Raw genomic sequence first — 26,070 nt, 5'->3', positions numbered from 1 at the left:
CATTGAGTTACAAGCCTCTGAAAATCACATTAGAGAGCCTTTACTGGGCAGCTCTTAAATTCACTGAAGGCTCTATCTGCCACAAACGTGTTCCACATTCAAAGCAAACTTTTACATCTGCTCCAAGCTCGCTTCAAACCGGGCGGGCACAAACGAGCAGAGGAAGTGTGTCAGAGGAAGTGTGTCAGAGAATGTGTGACATAGCAAGTGTGTCATAGGATGTTGTTGTAGGTTGGGTTGATTTAGTCAGGGAGTTTATTAATGTTAGTTAGGTTTGTTCCTTGTACTCCCCTATTTTCCCTGGCAGTGGTTTGCTCCAAGTTGTTTACCATGGGAGCTCCTGCCACTCAGACCTGTCAAACTTCTCACCTCTCCCTGTTTTCTCCTTACATGGTTCTGTCAGTCAGAGGTTGTCACTCCCTGACAGGATGTCAATCTTGTAACCACTCCCTGCTTCTTCATGAAAGTTCTGCATTAATCACCCCACCTTAGCACTTTTATTTGTCCCAGAACGCTGTACCCACCTCTGCTGTGTTACCATAGGTTGTTATAATCCCTGTCACTTCCCTGTCGTTTGTCCCCATAGGGCGAGCCAGGTTTCCATCCCTGTCCGCCCACCCCCTACTTAATCTGCTGCAACCCTTTGTCCATGGCCATTTTGCATTGCATTGCACTGAGGGCGATTCACTCCGACCACGCATGGGGGAATAAAAGCTCTTAGGCTCGCAAGCCAAGTGCCCTTCTCTTGTCCCTTCACTTCCTCTCAGCGTGAAACTACCAAAGCTGCATTACCCACGCCACAGCGATTAGCACTATCAGGGAGGAAGACGCCATAACCCTGGAGTGCCCGCTCACATGGCGGACTCGGCCTCTTACAGGCAGTGCTAGCCAGCGCTTCTCAACTGCTTGAGGTCGTGGCGGGTAACCACCGCAGGATGTGTGTCAGAGGATGTGTGTGAGAGGATGTGTGTCAGAGAATGTGTGTGAGAGGATGTGTGTGAGAGGATGTGTGTCAGAGAATGTGTGTGAGAGGATGTGTGTGAGAGGATGTGTGTCAGAGGATGTGTGTCATAGGATGTGTGTGAGAGGATGTGTGTCATAGGATGTGTGTGAGAGGATGTGTGTGAGAGGATGTGTGTCAGAGGATGTGTGTGAGAGGATGTGTGTCATAGGATGTGTGTCAGAGGATGTGTGTCAGAGGATGTGTGTCAGAGGATGTGTGTGAGAGGATGTGTGTCAGAGGATGTGTGTGAGAGGATGTGTGTGAGAGGATGTGTGTGAGAGGATGTGTGTCAGAGGATGTGTGTGAGAGGATGTGTGTGAGAGGATGTGTGTGAGAGGATGTGTGTCAGAGGATGTGTGTCAGAGGATGTGTGTCATAGGATGTGTGTGAGAGGATGTGTGTCAGAGGATGTGTGTGAGAGGATGTGTGTCATAGGATGTGTGTCAGAGAATGTGTGTCAGAGGATGTGTGTCAGAGGATGTGTGTGAGAGGATGTGTGTGAGAGGATGTGTGTCAGAGGATGTGTGTGAGAGGATGTGTGTCATAGGATGTGTGTCAGAGGATGTGTGTCAGAGGATGTGTGTCAGAGGATGTGTGTGAGAGGATGTGTGTCAGAGGATGTGTGTGAGAGGATGTGTGTGAGAGGATGTGTGTGAGAGGATGTGTGTCAGAGGATGTGTGTGAGAGGATGTGTGTGAGAGGATGTGTGTGAGAGGATGTGTGTCAGAGGATGTGTGTCAGAGGATGAGTGTCAGCAGCGCACATCTCCCCCAGAGGATGGAGCAGAACCACAAATGTCAAAGATCCATCTGGTGCCAGCAGACAGCTGACCCTGCATCCTACCCTGCCTGACCTACACCCTCCTGTCCTCTCCTATTGCTTTAGGAAATTCTAACCTGCAAATTATGAACTCTGACAGTTGATAACATTTTGGGAAGGAAAAGGGCCTGTGGAGTGGAAGCTAGGACTGGAGATTGACTTATAATTGCAAAGTTCATGTTTGTTTAGTCCTTGTTTGCTTTCACTAATGACTGCTGCTAACTTTGTGCACTTCTCAGCTGTTTCCCCTCACACATTCTTACCTTAAACAACCCTAATTTTCCATAATGAGCAGCCTAAACATAGCTGATTGGAATCAGGTCATACACCTAAAAAGGTGTTGAAAAAAAATCAGGCCATATTCTTTCAATTTCTGCAAGAAAAACCCCAAAGCTATCTGTGCAATTTTGGAATCCAAGGTAAAATCTTCTAACTCCTGTGGTCTACACCTATACAGATAGAACTGAAACTCAGAGCTTTAATTCTTCAAATGTAACTTCCACACTCCTTGTCAAAGGGACTTCCACAGATATTATTTCAAATAATGGATTTGAGATGATCAGGTATTATAGATCATGAACACTAAAGAATACAGCTTCAGTGGTGGTTGGTAAATAAGTTAAAGAACTACAAACTGGATGGTTTAGATAAAACTAATTGACTAAAACCCAACAGAACTAGTGGATGTTGGTTTCCAGTGAATATATTCTCAACAGTATCATAACCTCTGTTTTCCTGAGTATTCTAAATATAGTCTGATATGAGTCATATGGATGTGTGCTGCCAAACATAATCTATAACTGCTGACAGGTGGAAGTACATTGTTCAAGTCTTCCTTTATAAGGAAATGAGACTTCCATATTTCAACTAATATGCCCATCTTTTCCTATCATTTATCCATCAAATAGATAAATGGGAGATCTTACAGGATACATTGTATATGCAAAGGTTGTACAAGAGAGCGCTAAATTCAAGATGCACGTGTAACGTATTTTCTTACTTTTGATAAATTTTAGGTGCTTTTCTTTTCACATATAAACAGCATAACTCAGCTTTTATAATCTCCTGCACTCACACACATTTATGAGAAACAAAAAATACATTGAAAGAAAGCTACAGATGCATATAGTAATGAGGATATAAAGTAGGGTAAATTGCTATTCTTTTGCATGGTTCTTCAAAACATCTTCAGAGAGGACAAAATTTCAGAGTAAAGGAAGACAAAAGAGGATAACAAAACTCTCAAAATGAATGTTCCTCCTTTACAAAAAAATTATTAAAGCATTTGCAATTTCCAGCAAAGTGAAATTCATCATACATATCATAAATTTATTAAGGTTTTATTAGTTTTCCTGCTGTCATGTCTGTGGATGATAACCATTTCTGTTTATAGTTACACACTTTCTTTCACTGACTGCCCTAAAGATGTCACAATGAAGGCGTCCTCCTAATTTAGGAAGGAATATTTCCAATTTTTAACACATTGCATTAATAGAATTAAATCCCAATCCTGACAGCTGGCCTTCCTTCACTAACTTACAGAAATAAATAAATTGGATTTCTAAAGAACAAATCACTGCAAAATGAATTCTATATGCATAATTTTGCAGACAAACACTGAGAAAATCTGAGAATCTAACAGAAATGAAGAAAAATGCTTGGGTCTATGACTTCTGCAGCCAACTGGCATAGCCAATTAAACAAATAAGAGACCATTAAAGAGCTGTAACAATTGTAGTTTTGGCAGAAGTTCCTGTTCTCATGGAACATACAAACCAACATTTTAACTAAGTAGTCTGATGGGAAAACTCAACTTCCAAAAAGGATCAAAATCTCCCTCTGCTGGGAAGATGAAGTCTGCAACTGCAAAATAATTTCAAATTTCAAGGTTGAAATGCACCATAATTTTAGTAGTGACTTAACTACTATAATTCTAACTGAGATAGAATTTTGGCTCCATATATTTAGAAAAGTTGTCTCCCATTTTTTTTTCAGCTACTAACAGATTGCATATGTCAAAATCTAATTTAAAAAGGAGGAAAAAATAAATAAATAGAAACAAATTAGTTATTAAAATTAATGAAAAATCACAATGGAAAGAGAAACTGTTAAGGGAACAGAAAAATAATAACATATAAATATAAAAATATAACGGCCTTTTATATCATCCATTCATTTAGACATGACATTCTCTGTCTCATAGAGTGGAAGAAACATCTTTTCTGCTACTGTTGCATCATCTAAATCTATCAACTTTAACGCCAGTTTACAGTCACTGTTTAATATTAAATAACTCTAATTGTAATTTAAGATATAGAACAATATAAGGCAAATATTCTGTATAAGTATATGATTAGAGCTTTTGTGTACAATGCACTACCAATTGGACAACTGAACTCTAAAGCAAGAGAGGTTTTTCATTTTCTCTGAGAAAAACTATATGAGAGAATATCCTTCATCACTTTCAGATTTTAATTCCATGGTTTAGACATGAAGTTTACTTCCTGGAACCATTACTACATACAATTTAAAAAAGTAAACTTGGTTCAATTTAACTGCAAGAGACCTGAAGAAGACATTTCTTTTACATAGGTATTTTTGTTGTTATTTCATTTTTTGCAGGATGTTTTTCTTGGAGAAGGCATGAAAGACAGATGGTGAAGTAAAATTAAAAGAAGTCCAAACTTAAAACCTGCTGCAATAGGTCACTGCTGATTTCAGCTTATATTTTGCTGCAACTTCCTTGCCTTGGTGTCCAACCCCTATAAAAAGCAACGTGTGAGCTGAGGACTGCTGCCCAGAATGCCTGTGACTCAGCTCTTTAGAGATTCACTGGCCAGCAAGACTTTGATCCATAGTGACAATTTTACACTGATTTCAGGGGAGGAGGTATTTCCTTTTTGGCTTTTATATCCTTGATATTAGTACCTCTGGAAATACAGATGGTAAGATTCATTCATCTTTCTCACCACAGATTGAAAGGATCAGCTAATATTTGTGAAGCACACAGAAGAATGAAATAATTCATTGCAGCAATACTTATTACACTAGTGTGCATGATGCAGCTCAGTAAAGAGCCTGTCCTCAGCAGAATACAAATAAAACGATGATATGACTTTTGATAACTGCCTGCAGGGTACTAAAAGCCTGCTGGCTCTTCACAGCTTCTGCAAGCAGAGAGTGCTCTTCAAGGGAACAGAATAATAGCTGTGGCTGGACCTTCTAACAAATGGCAGCATGTTTTTTTGCACCACAACAATTTTCAAATCCCCACATCCTGCAGAATCTTTGCTACTGGTGCAAGATGAGCTGAGGAGTTAGGAATTATACTGAAATTAGGGTTTATTCTTCTTGACAATCATTATGTATATGGATATAAATCATAGAATTATAGAAAACTTTAGATTGGAAAACACCTTGGGCTGATTTAGGTTTTTGATGTGCTCAAAGACAACCACTCACAAACCTTCAAAAGTGAAAGCACTAGAGTATAAATACCATAGCAAAATATCTTAATAGATACATTTTTTGATGAAACACAGTTTTTACTGTATTTTTCAGCTTATTAAAGGTACTATTCTAAATGAAAGCAAACAAAGTTTGATAAAAAAAATCTTTCTTGATAACTGAAGGCTATTTTGTCTGTGGGATATTTGTAAATTCTTTTACATGTCAGGAGCTTTCCCCTTTGATCAGCATTACACCAACCAGATCTCTGACTTAGTGAAATGGATATAACTCCCACCAATTTTAGGGGATTCCTGGCTCCCTAAATGTCAACTGGAAGCTAGCAAAGGTTTGCAAGACACATTCTACCCCAGGAGGAGCTCATTACATACACTGTTTGAAGCACACATGAGAGCTCCTTGTGAAGTTCATAACAAGTAGCTCCTTGGAAAGATTTCATCTCTTTTAATGTTTAAGAAAAATAAAAAAATAAACAGCATATTCTCCTCAAAACTATTCTATTAAAGGCATGAAGCTACTCAAAGTCCACAGAAGATGACACAGCTTTTAGTGACTGAGCTGAGTGCATCAGCTTTGATTAGTGAAATGCACTCCACACAACACTTCAAAACCAGAACTTGTTGAGTCTGTGAGTGGTCGAGCGCTTTTTATATATTTTTGTACCAGTAGTACTCCAGATTCACTAAAATTCACTAAAATTGAATACAAACCAGGTAGATTAATGGTAAACATGCCTTATTGCAAAAATACAGATGAAGCTCTGGGAAGATTCTGGAGGAATATTTGATTCTATTCACTAACAGCATTAATCTCACTGTAGAACCACTGTGCAATACTGCAAAAGACTATGGTTGGCCTTATTCTTATGATTATAAAATGAATATAATGTAAAATCTCTGTAAGATTTGGCTTAAGATGATACATTTCCTCCTATAATCTTATGTAAGTTCCCAGTGTTAATAAAGAAACAAGTGAGGCATGATTACCTCCTTTACAAAATGTTTCAGATGTGATACATTTTATGTCTTTATGCACTTTTCCTACACATAACCAAGGATGGGTATATTTCTGGCAAGCAATAGCACAGAACTCTCTGTTTTATGATTTTCCTACAGTGATATTTTCTAAGAAATGGGGTACATGGATAAGAAATATTTTCCCCATTAGGAATATGGCAAGGGGAGAGACATCTAACCTTTAAGGAGGGAGAAAAAGAGAAGTAAACTAAGAAAAGAAACAAGGGGAGTACAGAAAAAAAAAAAAAAAACCCAAAGAGAAATAAGGGAAGGAAGAAGGGGAAAGAGAGAAGAGTAGGAACACAGAAAATTAGAATTTTGAAAATCAGAATTAAGAGAAGCCTGAGAGAAAACAAGACCAGTGTAAAAGAAAGACACATGAAAATAAACTGAAATATATATTAAAAAAAAGATGAAAAGACTAAAGCATAAAGTCGCTATTTTAGGTGACGTTAGCATAAGAAAGGCAATTAATAAATAAATTTAAAAAACCACAAAACCACCAGAATGAAAAAGAAACATACTGGACAACTGCAAAGCCAGAAACAAACCTTAAAAAACCTTAAGAAACATACCTTAGAAGGAGAATGGTTTTGCATGAAACAAAAACTATTTTAATTTCTGCTTATCCTATTATGTGGTAAAAATTTCAGTTTTCTATAAAGGGCATTACATCTAACTAGAGTGCTAGTCATACATAAAAAAGTCTAGCCCTAAGTTGGAAAAATACATAATATTCTAAAAAGCGCCATTGGGTGTGAGTGTCCTGCAGATCTTGCATGAGGAGCAGTTGGTCTAAATAATTGTATATTTGTTCCAATTAATCTATTCTATTCTAGTCTATGCTATTTTATTCTCTTCTAAAAAAATGAGCTCTGCCTCTCAATACATTTCAAACTCTGCTCTCTTTTAAGTAGAAAAATTATATTATAGGAACAGATGTGTCTTTCCTCTTTCCAAGGGTCACAACTTGGCCTTTAGTATATCATAACCTTTCAAAGTTACTTATGTCTTTTCCCCTCAGGATGTGTTTAAAAATTTACTGGAGTGCTTTCACCTTACTCTCTGTATCTTCCAGATGACATTTAAGTAAATATGAAAAAAGACAGTATACCATAATATTTCAATTAACTATCTGTTCTATCAGCAATAACATCTCACTCTGACATACTGTCTTCCATGTATCTTCAGAGAAGATGAAAAATTTATTTTCCAAATATCTGGATTTGATAAATCAAAGCAATAATTTACGGTGAAAGTGAATTGTTCACAATGTTTCCCGAGCTCTGTGGAAGAGAACGTATTATCTTTGAAATGTCTGCAAAACATGTGGCTTGCCCTTTATATTTTTAAACCATCAATATCAGGTTGGGCCTCTGTCTAATGCATTTATGAATAGTAACAACAAAACATTTTCTTGGGCTTTCTCATCTTTCATTCCTTAGTATGCCTTTGGTGCTGTCCCACAGGGAACAAAGCACAGAGAAATAGAAATATTTACTTAAATGCAGCATAAATAAAGAGGTCATGCGAAATATACCTGCAGCACCTTCCACCTTGTGTTTAGGTCTTCCACACAGCTGAGATTGTACTGGGAGAGTTGAATATCGGGGGGAGTGAAGCGGTGAGCGAGCTCATTGACGTGATGCACCTTTTCCTTCAGGGGAACAAGTTCTGCTTGATAAACCTGTGTGAATCAAATATAAATATAAATTAATATAAGCCCTAACTTCAAAAACTATGGGCTCTGCTACTCTTAGGGTCTGGTGATCGAGGTGACCCCGAGAGTGTAAAAGTCCTTGCTTCCCAGCTCACACAGCCAAAGAAGAAGTCTGGATGCATAGGGTTGGCTTCTCAAGGTTGTTTATTTTCTCTTATCTATAACATTCTTTCTCTGACCTGCTGAGCTCTGTCTAGCATGTTGGCCATGGCATTCTGTCTGCCCTCTAGGGCGGTGTTTACATTTTATACTAAAAACTACGTGTACTGTGTTTACCATAATGTGCTGATATCTATCATTTATGTTGGACAGTGTGTCTCTACCTTAAACCAATAGAAAAGTGTCACCATCACAGCAAGACATGGAGGGCAAGAAGAGGGAGTCCCCTTGAACCCCATTCTAAAAAGCACCAAAATTCTACTTTTTCACCCTGTATTAATTCAACTACCACACTACTCAAACCCTTCTGGCTTGTAATTCCTCATACAAAGTTGGCAGTTTGTCCACAGGCTAAAATCGAAGCCACAGGTGTTTTTGACTTCGTGCCAAGGTCTCCAAGCCCCCTGCCAGGATCTTGAGACAGCCAGGGCAGCCAGAGGGATGTCCTGGGTTCCCACATGCTACCAGCTGATTAGTAATGTAAAGATATTACATGGAAAGCTGAAAGGAAAGAGAATAGGGCCATGATTCAATTACCTGTCTGTTTATTTAACTTCATATGGACTTTTGGTCTCAAGTGTAAGGCCTGGCGTTTCAGAAGGTGCTGTGAAATTGGAACCTTCACAGCCACTTCTGCCCAGTTTAGCCAAATTTCTAACCAGCACACCCACTGGGAGGTGCACTGCAGAACGCACTTTTCTCCTGTTTCATTCTTTACTTGTTAAACATGTGTTTAACATGTTCAGTCAGGATGGATGGGAATGATGAGTACAGTTTAGCACAGGAAAACAGAGGAAGACAGCTGTTCCCAAATGCAACAAATGGAAATACGATGAAACTTTTACAAACCCCAAAAAGGCTATGATTTTACCATGGGTATTAGTAACATGTGTGTTACTAATGGAAAGGTTAATAATGGGAAGTCCATTAAAAAAAAAAAAGAGGAAAACAGATAAAAATGCTAAGCATCCCAAACTGGCTTACATGACTCATATTTAAAAGAAAAAACAAAATAATGTTTATTTTAAGATAACCTTTAAAACTATGCATAAAAGCATATCAGTTTAGCTAATAATTTCAGTAATGTATGTGAAAACCAGAATCTGCCAGTTACAAACTTCTTTTTTTTTAAATCAACAACCTGATGAGGATGTCTCCATGATGTATCAGGGTACATTCAGATAAATTCAGGGCACCATGACTTTATCAAAGAGAGGAATCTCTATGTGGATCTTCTACTGCTCCATATCTATCTTTTCTAAGGAGACATTTATGAATTTTTAATGAGATAAAATATGTCAAAATGTATCAATGAGTCATTTCTAAGGGACAAATTCTGTCATTCTCAGGATCATGTTTTATTGCCATATGATGTCTGCGCAGAAAGGCAGAATAATTTATTTGTTAGATTAGTCTGCTCTATAGCTCCTTTCTCTCAGCATTTTTAATATAAACCACATGTGGTCTGCATCTCATTTTAATTCATCAAATAACCTGCAATTATTGCCTAGTAATCTTTTCATCAACACATGATGCAAAATAAGGTAAAAAAAAAAACCCATCCAGTATCTCAGTGAACCTTAAGAGTATAATATGAAGACATTCATAGACGTCAGAATGCCATGAAGAGCACTAAAGGTAAACATCATTGAAAAATTGCGACTCAAACATCTTTTAAAACCAGACTTGAGTTCCATCAATTATGTTAAATTACCCTGCAACATAAGGAGTTAGACTGGCTTAAGTGGTACTCATACAGTGAATGACTCTAATGATCAATCTTTAAAATACACCATCAGAAGGGATGTGTATTTTGTAAAGGAAGTGCAGAGAAATATGCAAATGCCACGATGTGAGAGAAGATACATACATCAAGTTCATGACATAACAGTTGACTTCCCCATTTCACCAGTTTTATACCACTGGAGTAGAACTCACGTTATTGGTGAGAGCTGATTTATGGTTTAGTGCTGAGCAAGGTCTGAAATACAAAGAAAAGGAAGACAGCTCACGTTTGGTTTTACCCTAGAGAGTTATATATGTGCTTACCCTGAACTTTTTAGTTAGCAAGTGAGTTCAGAGAACAAACAACATGCTGTAAAAGTAGACATTTGTTGTTGTAAAGTAAAGGCCTCAAAGGCTGAAGAAATATATACACCTCTGTCTGAGCACTTCACTTACAAATGGTTGTTTTACTGCTTTTTTTTCTGTGATCTGCTATCATGGCCCAAGGTACCTGGTCATGACTCTGTGGCTTACAATTGAGATGATCAACTCAGTTCCTTCTGTGTTACTTTGTTTCCCAGATGAGAGAACACCCCTAATCTTGTGTCACCAATGACCACTTTGCATAAAATATATGGATATACATATGTATATATTTAGATATAACAGAAAATATATAATGAAGGTAATATATAAAAAAATTAAATGCGCACAATAAATATATATATAAAATATAAAACACTGATAGAATAAATGCTGATCAATAGATGGGAAGATCAGTTTCTACACTACAATGGACTTTAATGCAGTTCCTGTGCTAAATCAAATTAATATTCTATTATTTATATGGGATTAGGATCAAGTTTCTAATTGAAAAAACATCACTGCACATCAAAGCACACAGGCCTTATCAGGCACTGTTTTTAAACATATATTAAAGTATATGGCTGATTTCAGACCAATTATTTGCATCTGGATTTTGGACTTGAAAGTACTGGTCTTACTTGAACACCGACATTAATTATTAGGTAAATCATACAGCCATTATAACCAAATTAAAATGAAATAGAAAATGTTTCATAATTACTCAGCATGTTTTTTGACTGTAAGTTATTTTACAGACCAGAAAGGCTATGGCACAGAAGCAACCCACACCGAAAGACATGAAATAGACATGGAAATAAAGATGAAAACTCATCTTCTGCCTTCTCTTTAATTGATGTCCTAATTAATTTTTTTGTGCCGCAAGGATAATGATTTTTGCAATGTGATAATAATATTCCAATGCACAAAAATACAAAATTGGAATAATAATATTCCAATGCACAAAAGCTTTTACCTTTAAATTCAATATTCTGTATTCTATTGTTGCTAAGCCTGAATTTTTGCTAGTGTTTTTATTAGCTGGCCAAATCCAAACATGATAAACAGCAAGAACAAAAAAAGGAATGCTAGTCAGTGAACAGCTGTCTAATTAAGGCCAATAAGCTTACAATTAGAAAGCCGTAGAGAGAAAAGAGAAAAATAACCACAGAAAGATTTGGAATATGACTTTGTGTTATTAAGAAATCAGCAACTGTAAGCCTTCTTTAAGCAATAGTTTATCACAGACAGTCAGTCCATCAGTCAGCATACATGATTCTAGAGCTAAGCATCTGTAGAAACAGAAATTTAGAATTTTTACTGGAAATGTATTACAGAAATATTTGTATTTCCAACAATAATTTTGTATAATACAAGACTGGTTGATTTTTTTTCTATTTTTTTTCCTTCTGCATAGAGAGTACTAAACATATAACAAGCTTATATCGAAAAAATTAGAGAATTATATTGCTGGTAATTTAAAAACCAAAATACATGGTGAGTAGTAGTGTATTACTGTCACAAGGAGATGTACCCATTAAATTGCTCAGAGTGCAAATGAGTTCACAGTATGAACAGCGATAGGACAACCGGCCCCAAATTATCTTCATTATAACTGTCCTTATGCAAGACAGAATTTCAATGGTTTGTGATACTGTAGGTGGTAGATTGGATTTAAATGATCCATACAGTCTTGTTAGAAAATATTTCAAAATGCCTTGGAAAATGAGCAAGGACTCTAGAAGACACATACCACAGGCATCCTAACCAGACAAATACTAGAAGTCTGGAGAGCACAGAGTAGCCATAATCAGTCAGAGAAAAAACTCATCTTGCCCAGTCCCTTGTCTGATAGCAGCCAACACAATTCCTTAAGGAAGAAAGTAAGGGAAAGCATCAGCTCCCCTGTCCCTTGCACTCTTCCAGCTCAGCAACTTGAGTCTCAGAGATTACGGAGCCAGAAGCTGTATTTTCATGTCAAACAGATCTTGATGGAATATTTTCCAAGGAATTACATACTTGATTTTTGAACTAGCATAGTCTTTTATGATCCAAAATATCCTATGGTAAGTTTAACATTTAGATTAGAATTTTGGGTTTTTTTTAAACCTGTTTCTGGAGACCTACTTGTGACCTAAATCTTAGCTCATAAGAGACAGAGATCAAGCATTCCCATTGGCCTTTGCACCGTGTAAGGATGTACAAGACCTACATCATGTTTTTTCCTTCCTTTTGCTTAAAATGAAAAGATTGATATATATTTGATTAAATATACCTACATTTACCCATAAGGTATGTACATCTGAGTGAGCTGTCTTTATATCTACAGCTAATCAAACCCATCTTCTTGAGTTGAACATAATGTAAGGTTTTACTATAGGATGACAAGAATCGCATTCTGAATTGCAACAACAGAAATGAGCAGATTTTAATTGACTATAGAGGGAGCCTAGTCAAGTAACTCACATACAGACAGCTATCTGAAAAAAAAGACAAAAAAATAAGACAAGCCCCACTCCAAGACCACTTATTCTATCCTTGGATACCTTTTACCTAGTCTGTTATAATTGTTTTTAGATTGGGGATCCCTAACACTTCCTACTATAAACATGTTGTAGACACAACAGGGACTTACACTATGGAACCATGATATTTTCTGTTTTTTCAGTAATTTTGAGTAATTCCTCACATTTAATTGGCTTCCTGAACAGTCCTGAGCACTGATGTGATGTTTTTAGAGACTTCTGTTATGATTCCAAGACCTCTTTCATGGGTGCTAAAGGAATGTTTGAAAGGCCTAAAGAGATCGTTTACTGTACACAGAAAGTTGGGATAGCTTTTTCTACATTTTGCTTGAGTTTTATCAGTTTTTGGTTTTGTTTGCCATCACTTTGCTGGCAGTCAGTACTGTGAAGGCTTTCCATAGCTGTGAGGACAGCTTGCAGTTTGTCCTCACCTTAAACACTTTCAATAGGTTTGTATCATCAAGATGTGCCACTTCATTAATAATTTTCCTTTCCAGTTCATTTATGTACATGCTGGACAGATTAGACCTTCTGGAGCACATCATCTTCCTCTTTGGGAAAACTGATCTGTGCTTTTTGTTTTCCATCTTTTACAGGAAATTACCAAATAATTGGTTATTTATCCACCAGAAGACCTTTTCTGTTGTCTCACTGGAACTTGGTTTCTTTGCTGGAAGACATCCTTAAAACCCCTGGGGAATGGCAAATGGCCTACAGCCCCTTCAACATTATGTTCGTGTTTCCTTAAAGGCCCAGTTGGAGATGCAAGGCACACCTACTTTTACAAAACTGTTCTCTCTTCTACAGAATATCCTTTCCCAGATTTCCTTGTCTCTAGGTCCACAGGTCTGACTACATGCACAATGTGAAAATTATCACCATGTGTGTCCCTCATCACTCCTCATTAAACCCCGCTGATTTTAAATAAGAAAATGCTGTTAATAAATACAGCTATTTTACGCTTCCATTAGAACACTTGACCAAACAGCCATCTGGTTTTGGTGATTTAATGATCTTAATCAAGACAATTTGTTTGTATTTTTGCTTCAAACAGGTTTCTTTATTATTTTCTTTAGCCACCCCATCTTTCCAGGTCGTTCTGAATCCATTTGGATGGTATGGATTGGTTCTCAGGATGCAGTTCCTCTGTGCTGCCTTCACACACTTTGTCCTTTTGGTTCCTTTTCAGCAGGCTTCCTCATTTGTGTGCAGCTTTCTTTCTGAAAACTGAACCGTGCTGTCGTGGATTTTTTGGTTATTTTTGTCCCTGCAGAGTTGCTGACCTTTAGTTCATAATGATCCCTATTATGATAGCAATGTTTTGAACTTGCAGCGCTCAGCACCAAGCCAAATCTTTTCTCTACTGGTTATTCCCTTGGATTTTCTTATGTATTTTCTATTTAGTGCTAGAACTTCAATTCCAAAAGGATTTTAGGCTAGTGTCTGTAATTACAGATCAGTTTCTAACATAAGATGCAGGATAAGCCTCCCAGAATTATTTGCAAGTCATTTTCTGCATATTTTCCATTAAATTTGTTTGTGTTTTGGGTATCCTGCTCCAAGGTAGTAAAAACCACCAGGTAGCTCTCATGTCTTTCTAGAATATCAACTCTATTTATGTTTTCAGATGTCTTTTCTTCCACATTTCACATGCCATGTGGGTGGTTTTATCCTATCTTTTATTTAAGGAACCCTAACACAGACTGATTTTGCTTTGGAAGGCTGCCCAATGTTCAGAAGAGAGAAAAAAAAAAATCTATGTATTTTTATTTAAAGATTCACCAAAGGGGGAGGGATTTTGTCAATGCCATGAACAGGTTTGCTTTTTCTTTTAGAATTCATAAATGGGTTCCATAAAAACTGAAAGAAAATTCACTAGTCATTCAAGTAGAAGAGTAAAACAAAGAAAACAAGCTTATTGCAATATCAGTATTACATATTTTATACTAATTTTACATACTTACATATATATGTATATAATATATTTATATATACTTGTATATAAACATACATATATAAAAGATACAGTATATATTTATAATATATATAGTCAATATTAAATGTTTTTCTAGCTTCATGGAGTTTTTGTTGCTGAATTCATGATAAAGTTCACATGATAAAGAAAGGAACACTGACTGTACAATGCCCATTTTCTATTTTTTAACCCCTTCTCTGTCAACCACATACTCTAGTGCTGGCTGACAAGGCAAACACAGGGTTCAGGAGTCCAATTAAAATTGAATCAAGTGCCTGTAACTTCCAGCTCATTGATGTTAACAGGATAGGGTGACTAAAGCCCATTAAGCCATTTGGAAAATACACCCTGAAAAGGAAGTCTATTCCCAGAACATCAAGTATTCCTTGTGCACAGAGAAAAACTGAAATGAGGACTGTTTTTTCTTTATTGTCTGATATTGAAAAATGCCAATGGATCATTAAAAATGCTTTTTTACATTTACTGTCCTTATTCCTACTGATCCAAACACCTACCATGTATGTTTAGATGTAGTCCACAACAGTGCCTTGTTAGAACAAGCAGCATTTATGCAGCTGTATTGAGTATGAAATCATTGCTGCTTAGCATTCACCACACTGAATAAAGGAAAATATCAGCATGCACATACAAAGTCATATATCCTTATGCACACCTCAGTAGTACTGAGATTGAGTTTAGCTATATTTGTCTTAAAAATTGTATTTAATAAACAGACAATATCTAATAATTATTTGTTTGCAATTGGTATACAATTGTTCAGTAAGAAACTTAAGCTATTAAGCCTTACAATTATGATTTAAAATAGTCAGTATTCCTATTAGCTCCTACTTACCTGCAACATTTCTGGTGTGAAAAATAGCTAGGGAGCAGACCCATTTTGGGTCTTATTCTGTCCTTTGTGTTCCTTAACAACACTTGGACTTGTAAACAGGTTTAAAAAAATCAATGTGAGACCATGTATGGACAATTACTCCAGCATTATTGTGTGATATTTTTTCCCAGCTATATTGTCCTGAGTCACCCTGAACACACTGGTAAAAATCAAGACTCATTAGTATTTCCCATACTCATGGGCAGAGGGACCATGAATCTCACGGTGCATATACTGCAGAACCCTTCTCTTGTTGCAAAAAGGAGTTGAAAGAGACTTTAAAGTTTATTTCACCAATGCATCAAATGATTTGAATGTTCAGTGCCAGCTTCTGGAAATGAGTCTCTATCTATTTGGTTATGGATGGAACTGGCATGATGCCTGTATAAGATGTTAAGGGCAATTTGGCATAATCTCTAGATTTTTATTTCTCAAATTTTATGGACTGGCAATTATAGCAACACCAGCCTTTGATTTGAACACTATGTTTATGCTTAGAGCACAATATTGGAAATTAAAATTGATCCCAACGTTAGTTTCCTCCAGAGACAGTAAATGCAAGACCTCAGTAGATAGTATCCTCTTTCACAAATGTTCATTTTTACAAGCCTGAACATGAGGAATTTAAAACATTTTTATTAGCTTTTTATAAAGGAAGGAAAAAAAATCAAATCATTTGAAAATCATCTCTAGTTTTCCAGCAATGGTATTTACTATTTAGGTAGTTTGTATCTTGTCCTTGTACAGGACTAAATATTGTAGCAACTATATTTAGGAATCAAATGTTTTGCACTTCTTAATAAACTTTTTAAGACTGCACAAGCTTGGACATGTACAAAAACTGAAGGTAAGAACACAAATTTCTTACTGTTATTAATGTTTAAATGCATAATGGTTTCTAAATAATTTTGTATGTCTACTGAAAGGCATGCACTAAAAATGTTTTAATTCTCACAAAACTCTAAACTGTCAGTCATCACAGACTGGCTGAAGCTGGAAGGCAACTCTTGAGATCATCTAGCTGAGCCCCTCTGCTCAGAGCAGGGCCAGTTGCCCAGGACCTTGTCCAGTCAGGTTTTAAATATCTCCAGTGATTAAGACTCTACCATTTCTCTGGGCGACCTGTGCCAGTGTTTGAACAGTCACAGGTGTCTCTTCTCATATTCAGGTGGAACTTGATAGGTTTTAATTAGTGCCTATTGTCTCTTGTCAGTGGGCAGTACTAAGAACAGTCCAGCTTTCTCTTCATTCCCTCTCATCAGGAATTTGTACATATTGATAAAATACTGAGATGCCTTGAGTCTCAAGGCTGAGCTGTCCCAGTTCTCTCAGCCTCTCTTCACAGGAAAGTGCTTCAGTCCTGTGACCTTATTTGTTGTCCAACACTGGACCTGTTCCAGTGAAATCCATACATTTCTCATATCCCGGAGCCCAAAACTGAGCCCAGCCCTCCAGGTGGACCAAGGCTGAGCAGAGAGGAAGCTGATGGCAATGTCCTGCCTAATGCACCCCAGGGTGCTGTCAGCCTTCTTTGCCATGAGCGTCTGTGTAAGAGACTTAAAGATCACAATTTGTTCAAATGCTCTTAAGATCACTGAAGGACTTTGCCACTGTAGCAAACCATGCAAAGAAGCAACTACTCAAATGCAACCATCAAAGCCCACCTTGTCCCAAATATGCCTTCTGGATTCCTGAAATTTGGACTGTGAGTTAACCCACCTGACAGGAACTTGAGATAAGGTAAACGTGGTACTATTGTCCAATCATCTCAGATCTAAGGAAAGGTAAGTGAAGCTGGGGAGAAGGATGTTTCACTGTAAGGAGTCTGTGGGAAGGCCAGCTCAGCAACTGCTGGTAGCTGGCTGTGGCTGGGTCTGGTGGGGGGACACCATAGCCTGCTGACTCAAGACAGAAGGCCACTGACTCAAACGAAGAGAAAGAACAAGCATGGGACTAATTAATGCTGGAAGTAAGGGAATCATTTAACCAACCAAATAAGAGAACTGTGTAGCTAATGAGCATTGATTCCTTTTATTTGCTAAAGTGTATAAATGGTGAGAAGTTTTGAGCAACCTTGGAACCCCCACCACTGAGAAGCCCAGGGTGAGAAGGATCAACGGGATACCACTGGATCCACGGATGGTGACTATCATTCCATCTGATCTCTTTCTCTCACTGTCTTTCTCCCCTCCCTCTTCCCCCCTCAATCCTTTTCTATTTCTTTCTATCTCTCTACCTCACATTTTACTGTTAAATAAAATCCATACTATTGACTTTGGCATATGGTCTTGTTTGCACCTTAATTCAGGCAGAGGCATCTCCCTAGTAATTGTAAAAACTGAATATAAGAGTGTGTTCCCATCAGCTGTTTGTTTACCAGTACCCCAAGGCTTGCTTTCTGGCCAATTGGTCTTGAGTGTGTGCTGTTACCTGGGGTTCTTCCTCCCAGGACACAGGACTTGGCACTTCTCCTTGTTGAACTTCACGAGATACTGCTCAGTGTAATTCTTCATGCTGTCAAGGTCTGTATGAATGACAGCACAACCATCTGGTGTAATGGCTGTTCCTCCCACTTTTGTATCAAGTGGGTAATTACTGAAGGTGAGCTCTGTCCCAGGGACCATTTCATTAATGCAGATGTTAAATGATATTGATTCAGGATCAACTGCTGTGATACCTCACTTATGACTTGCCTCCAATGCAACTTTCTAGTCCTTCATATGCCTGGAGATGGTTTAAAAGATTAGCTGTTCCATCACATTCCCATGGATTTGGGTGGGGCTGAATAACCTGTAAGTCCCTGTGTCCTTCCTCCTGTCCTACTTGAAGGTGAGAGTGACACTTGCTCTCTTCCAGGATGCAAGAATTTTTCCCAGTTGCTGTGACTCTTGAAGACAATTGCTAATGGCCTCTCAAAAACATTTGCCAAATCATTCTGCACTCATGACTGCATCTCGTTAGGACTCAGGTATGACCAGAATTATGAGCATGATCCATGCCCTTACATGTTCCACCATGGGTATTTCTCACACTTAGTGTGAAGCAGATTTCAAGAAAAGGCTAACACTGCCTACAGAGAAAGACTGTTTCCCTGCCCTGTGAGCAGCACTTACACAAAGCTGTGGCCTCACGCCAGCCTGACATTTTTGTGAAGAATTCCCTCAAATGGAAGAGTTTCCCGCTATCACTGGCTTATGTTAAACCTCAATTCTCACAACCGGTGAAAGAGACAGAAAAGAACATCTGGCACTGTGAAGAAAATATGAGATGACTTAGGGAGAAAAGTTCTCCTGTGTCAGATGAATTTCTGTTATGGGAAGGTTTTGCACAAGCAGCAGCTGCAGCTAAATCAGAGCAGGATCCATGTGCACAGTAAGGTGAGTGGTTGCCCTAAACCTGCCACAGCAGGTTCCCAGCTCACTCAGGTTCTCCCCCTCAGCCCACTTAGTGTCCAAGTGGAGAAGTATTCATGGGCCAGAGCACTTCTCATTTTATATTTAAAACCACACAATGTTGAACTGTCCCAGGAAAGTTTAACAGTCTCCATCTTTTTCGTTCAAAATTATTTAGTTTCTTCTTTTTGTTAGTGTACTCTGGTTCAAATTTCATTGAAACCTGGGTTTGTCAGCCTCTAGTTCAATATGCTACACTTAGCTCGCTTTTAAACTCACCCTGTATTTTTATTTGATTCTAGTGCTCCTGGGGACAGGCGGTGTTGAGACAAAATGGATTTCAGCTGATTTAATTTTCCATCATATATATTTTTATAAACTCAGAAATGACCAAGCAAGAGTGCACTACAGTAGAATATAAAACCTCTTCTGGGATAAAAATAGTTCAAACAAAAAACATCAGGGGAGGAAGAAAATCAAATTCACTTTAAGTTCTCTCTCATTTTGAATTCTCTATTTCTAAATCAGTAAAACATTACATTTTTCAAAAGTTATTTCCTGAAATTTGGAAGACTAACTCAGTATTTCTTTAAAAATAAGATTATTAAAATTTGAATAGATGAAAAAATGAACTAATGCCAGGTATTAATCTTCTTCTTTTCTGAACTCTCATGGGAAAAAGCTTTAATTTGTAGCAATGTTAAATCTAGTAGAAAATATTTATTTATTAGGATGTCTAATTTAATGAACAGAAGCACACTAATAAATAGATGCACTTATCCTGAAACACAGATCACTAGGTGACTATAATTTTTGATCTATCTATTTATTTATTTATTTTAAATCAACAGCTGATATACAGTTTTATGATTCCTGAACAAATACAAGCTATGCTACTGCCTTGCCATTTATTCTGAAATTGTGTTCTCCTCCATGGAGGGGGAACAGAAAATAAGCAAATTTAGATTGTAATTCACTCTACAAGAACCACTCTAACCATGTCATGACAACCCAATACTGCTGAAGTGTTATAAACAGCTCCACACCAATTTTTCCATATAATCAAAGTCAGTTGCTCAGTTACTTTGCAACCAAGAAGAGATGAAGTACCTCAGAAATGTAAGTAACTAGAAGGATTTAAAAATGTGATCTGAAGGTCTAACAATGACTACAGCAAGGTCACAAGAAACATACAAGAAATTTTGCAAAGGAAAGTTTCCCTTTAGTATGGTTTCAGTCAGCACTATTAAAGCTAAAAGCATTTGCAAAATATATATGCTTAGGTTGTAGACTCAGTGAAATTGTTTTTAATTCATTAATAACACAGTATTTATTGCTATTAGTTAATTTGTACACAATGTGTGTTAGAAATACAAACAGAAAAGGTTGAATAATAGCCTGTGTTCATCACCAAAAGCTCTTTCAGGTTATAGAGACTCCTTGTCCTCAGAAAATAGTTGCTACAAAGCCAATCTCTACTGTGCTGTAAAGGAGGATGGCATTTTAAGGGCAAATTCACTATTTCACTGACTCTCCCAGTTTAGGCCAGGACAGAGCTGGTTTTCTCACCATAGTCATGAGAGAGAGCAGGGAAGGGTCAGGCAGGGGCTGGGCTGGGGGTTGTGCATGGGATGGAGCTGCTGGCCTCATGGGTGAGCCTAGGCTGTATTCCTTCCTTGTCATGACCTTCCTTGTAATTGCTGAGGGGTGGAAATAGGAATCCTCACCTCTGGAAGAAACTGCGGTGTTGTCTGGGGTGGGGGAAAAAGGGCCCCATTGAGGGTCAGGGGCCATTTTTGCCTTTTATCTCAGTGTCCACACATGGCCTTGGCCAGTGAATATCCTTTTTTGTAATCACACTCTCTTTTGTATACTTTTGCTATTAATATTGTTGCTGGTCCTGGTAGTTTTTCTTATTTCATTGCTGCTTTTCAAGTAAATTCTCCTTAATTCAGAATCTCTGTTTTTGTCTCCCTCTTATGGAGAGGAGGGTGAGGGGGAAGGGAACACTTTCAGTGGGGTTTATTTTCCAGCTGGGTTTTAAAACCACCACACTGACAAAAAAAATAAAAGGAAAGCAGTTTAAACAGAAAGATTGCAACACCTGTACCATAACATTACAAAACACCTCAAGCTTCCAGATATCATCAGACAGATCCTGTAGCTTGGGAGGAAAAATATGGATACATACAAAAGCTTACTTTAGAGACTACTAAAACACAGATTGTTTTCTGACACTTAAGCAAGTTTAAACAATTCAGACAAGCTTCAGAAATTCCTCATTTTTTCTAACAAAAACTAATAGCGATCTTAAAAGAAATCTTTGCTTTCTTCTCTCATGTCTTTAGGTTTACCCTGTAGGTGTTTCATAATGTTTAGCCTCATAAAGTTGATAATTACTACCTCTAGGAGGGGGAATAAAGTTTTTCATAGAGCTTAATGCTGAAAGAAATTGTTATAGTCCACTCAGTCTCTAATATTCAGAAGAATACAGGTCAGATGGACCTGCAGCTTTGTTGAAAGCTCTGTGTTCCAACTCTTGAATTAATTTTGAAATTCCCATCTCCACCTTTTCAGCACCACTGTACTATGTGTGTGGAGTGGGCATGGGTGAAACACCAGGTCAACACAGAATCACAGAACGGCTTGGGGCAGAAGGGACCTTTAAGATAATCTGTTTCCAACCCTTCTGCCATGGACTGGGAACCATTCCCTAGACCTGGTTGCTTAGAGCTCCATCCAGCCTGCCCTTGAACACTTCTAGGGATGGGGCATCCTCAACTTATCCAGGCAAACTGTTCCAGTGTCTCACCACCTTCACAGTAAAGAATTTCTTCGTAACATCTAATCTAAACTTACTCTCTTTAAGTTTGAAGCCATTATCTCTTGGCCCATCACTACATGCTCTTGTAAATAGTCTCTCTCCATGTCTCCATCTTTACTGGAAGGCCACAATTAAGTTATCCTGAAGACTTCTCTTTTCCAGGCTGAACAATCCCAAATCTCTCAGCCTTTCTTCTGTGCTAAGGGTGGTGATTGGAGGGCTGCTCTGTCCCTCTATTCATCTTGGCAGCCTCTGGATTGACTCCAACAGCTCTATGTCCCTCCTGTGCTGGGACCCCAGAGCTGGATGCAGCTCTGCAGGTGGGGTCTCACCAGAGCAGGGCAGGGCAGAGGGGCAGAATCCCCTCCCTCACCTGCTGCCTACAGGGCTTTTGCTGCAGCCCAGGATATGTTTGGCTTTCTGGGCTGTGAGTGCCCATGGCCAGCTCATGTCCAGCCTCTCACCCACCAACAACCCCAAATCCTTCTCAGCAGGGCTGCACTTGATGTGTTCCTCCCCAGCCTGGATGGATACCAGGGTTTGCCCTGACCTGGGTGCAGCACCTTGCACTCATTAAACGACATGGGTCTACTTGAGGTGTAAATTCCTAGACTTCTTACATCTAATAAGAACATCTTTCAACAGTGCCAGAGAGGAATTTAGTTCTAACAGTAGATTTTAGCAACTGCAAGTGACAGTGATTTACTTTTTAAGCTAATGTAGGAAGAAAGTATTAAAATGAAATGTTGTAAAGGAGACAGTTAAATAAAACTTAAAAAATTAAACACATCTCAGATTTCTAAAACAGCATCAGACACAGGCTGGGCAACTGTCATGAGCAGTGCCCACCTTTCCAGGCATTCAGGCTGAAATCCTTCTGGATGGCTGCCCTGCCACATCTTTAGGGGGAGAAAGCTGTGGCTCTGGGAAATGGGCAACTGTGGCTTCTGCTGTAACTGATGAAACTCTCATTCTTAATCCAATGAACAATTGAACTCAACTAAAATAAAAAAAAAATTCAGGTAAAATATAAAGAGAATAACAATAATTTGAGTGGCATTGCTGTCTGGACAAATTAGTTTCACTGATTCAATTACTCTATTTGTAAACTGAGGATAATACTTCTATTGCAGTCTCAGAAAGAAGCTGAGAAAATTAACTCATACTATCTGGAACATGAGAAGCGCTATAGAAGTGCTAAGTAGCAATTATAAAGTTTTATTATGGGTTAACCTTTGCCAAAAAAAAATGAAATTAAACTCTATTATGCCTTAAGTTTATAAAGATGAAAATGAGAAATGTGTAACTCACTGGGTCCCTGATAAACATTCCAGGCAATCTAACATTCATTGCACTCCCTACATCAAACAGTCCCTAGACAATTACTGGGTACCAGCATAGGAGCTTGATAAATTGATTTTACTTTGCTCATTGACTTGCCCATGCCATAGAAACAATATCATTACAGAATCTACACACTTGATTGTTCCCAAGAATTTATTTTGTCAATGTTTTAAGAAAAGATTTCATTAGAAACACAGTGCTGACAGATCTTTTTCATGGAAAAAAAAATGCCTCATCACAGAAACAAACAACATTAAAATTAATTTGTGGTACTCTTCCATTTTCCCTCCTCTCCTGTCTCAGTGAATACCTGTGTGTCTGGTTATATAATAATTTCTGGTATGTCCTTTTTCCTCGCACAGGAGTGTTCCAGTAGCCGGCTATATATAGGAGATCAGAGTTATGTTATAAATACTCCTTAGATTTAATTTTGCTCCCTTTAGCCACACAGCTCCCTGTGCCACACTAACTTAGCAAAGCCTGAATAAAATGGTCCCATAGTAAGAAATGTGTTGCTTGCATTGTACTTCTTTCCCTCTTGACTAAATATTTACATTTTCAGGTCATAAGAAAAAGAAGGCTTTTGAACAGAACCAAAACAGTTCAAGAGCATCTTTGATTTAATGTCATGTCTTGGAATGTTAATACTTCGCCATTAGACTAATGTCTATGCGTGCTGCATTTATATGGCAAACTCGCAATGCTAAATGTCAGAGTCCCTGCTATAACCATGCCACTTAGGTACTTAAAAATTGATGTTTAATTCTCCTTCTAAAAGCTCAAGTTTCATTCTTCCCTCTGATAAACTGATAAAGAGAAATCTCTTAAAAATGTTCTGTTCTGACCTCAATTTTGAACTTCAGAGGCATAAAACGACAGACAAGTCTTTATACAAGTATTAGTCAGTTCTCTCAGCAGGGTATCAGAAACCAAGATCAGAGATTGCCAATACTTAAAAAGTCAAAATCTGCCTGCAGATGTGCATGTTGAACTCCCACTGAAATCAGCAGGGTGAATTCATATAAGGAAAAATTTGGCTCTAAATGAAACATGTTGATCTAATAATAGCATCTTCTACCAAACTGGGTTGGAGGTAGAAAAGATTTCCACCTTGACTGGTCACCGTTTTTAGAGCTCAAGAATTTTTCTGCACTAGAGGTCAGGGAAAAGCTATCAGTATTTTTTAGCCCAAACCTCCTTAATCAAAGAGAAAATAGTTAATATGCTCTATTAATAATTGTGTTAATACAGTTAACACAAATCTGGTAGAAATTGGGTTAAATTGGTACCGTTCTTTTCCATGTGCTTGTTCTTTGTAAAGTAGTCTACAAGTAGCTGCTCTTTAGAATAGCTGTGATCCCTCAGAAAGTTAATTAAAGAATATTCATTTTTGTTTCTTTGTTAGAAGAATAACACTACTTTTTCTGTATCACAATTATGCTATTGTTTCCCAATAGTAGTATGGTGAAGGACAGTTGTAATTTTAAAAGATGAGGATTTCACTTCTCTGCCTGCTCATCATCATTCTTATTATTCCTATGTAAAACAAGATTTTGGATTCTTCCTTAAAACAGGTAGCTTGATATAGACAAAAAACCGACGTAATGTAGTCTCTGTAAAAAACTATAGATACTGTGGTAGCATTGAAACCTGAGATAAAAAATATAAAACTTATTGCAAAAAAAGCAGAGGGAATGATTGTTTGCTTCAGGTATTTAAAATGGATTTAGATTTAGGCTATTGCCATAGCAAATTCTCCAATCTTATCTGACTGATTATATAGAAAGAACATAAGGCAGATTATACTTTTAAATTAAATTTGTATCAGTAAAACTATCTGATTATTATGTACTAAACAACCACTTTTGAACATATTTCTTTTTGTGTAAGAAAATAAGTTGATTCATAAGCTGCTTAAATGAGATTGAGAGACCACAGGACACAACTGAGTAACTTTTATCTCCTTCAAGCTAAGAAGCATACAAGAGCTAAAATCTGGTACAACTGCATGACAAAACAGTTCATACTTTTGAACTCAATTTCATATTTAAGAAAAACCTTAGCAAATTAAACTTGACCTCAACAGTGACAGCCAAACAACCCTACTAAATTCTGTCTTGTATAAAAATGCATTTAAAAAAAGGGAAAAACAACATACCAGGCTGTCACCAATTCAGTAATGTGGTTAGCTGAAGTGTCTTTGATGTATGACAACATCTCAAAAGTTGGCCCATTAACAAATTGAACAGATTTCAAGAATTTCTTTCATTATAGCAAACTCCACAAAGTTTTAAATTCGCAAGAATATTATATATCACAAGCACATCTGTAGGATGTCAAAGTGTTCCAGTGAATTTCAGTATGGTTTTGGTTTATTTTAAAATAGATTTCATTATGCTTTTGTGTACTCTAATGTTGGTTTTGTTTATATTAGCAGTATAACGGTTGATGAAGATTTGATATTTCATAAATTCTGGTTTTATTGACTATATTTATTTTTAAAACCTAAAGGTCCTCTAGTATGTCATTAGATCATCTCCTTCTTTTATAGCATCTTAGAACAATCTCTAAATTCCAAATATTTTACTAATACAAAATCTGTTTAGAAAGAACATCTCTAATTTTCTTAGGAACTGATTTTTGGGTTTTGGAAAGCTGGAAGATTCATTAGTAGGAAATGGTTATTCTGTATGTAATAGTTTTAGAAGTCCCAGAGTCCAGCACAGAACTTATTAGGAGACTCACTTAAGGAAATAGAACATCTTAACCCAGATTGATTATAGCCCTTGGTGGTAATAGCTGGCTTCAAATTAAACTGAAAAAAATGTATATGCATTTTGAAGCA

General features: G+C 37.5%; 1 protein-coding gene across 4 annotated transcripts in view; it reads right to left on the bottom strand.

The window, feature by feature from the left end:
- The window catches only part of DMD (dystrophin), a 567,421-nt gene that overhangs the window by 153,529 nt on the left and 387,822 nt on the right, over nucleotides 1-26,070 (bottom strand). For all 4 annotated transcript variants that reach the window (XM_053931535.1, XM_053931545.1, XM_053931553.1 and 1 more), the window contains one exon: nucleotides 7,847-7,993. In XM_053931535.1, coding sequence (XP_053787510.1) covers nucleotides 7,847-7,993 — 147 coding nt within the window. The remainder of the gene's footprint in view (nucleotides 1-7,846; nucleotides 7,994-26,070) is intronic.

Source organism: Vidua chalybeata, chromosome 2 (assembly GCF_026979565.1).
Source record: "Vidua chalybeata isolate OUT-0048 chromosome 2, bVidCha1 merged haplotype, whole genome shotgun sequence".
NCBI lineage: Eukaryota > Metazoa > Chordata > Aves > Passeriformes > Viduidae > Vidua > Vidua chalybeata.
Note: the sequence above shows the minus strand (reverse complement) of the source record. Positions and strands in the feature narration are given on the sequence as shown.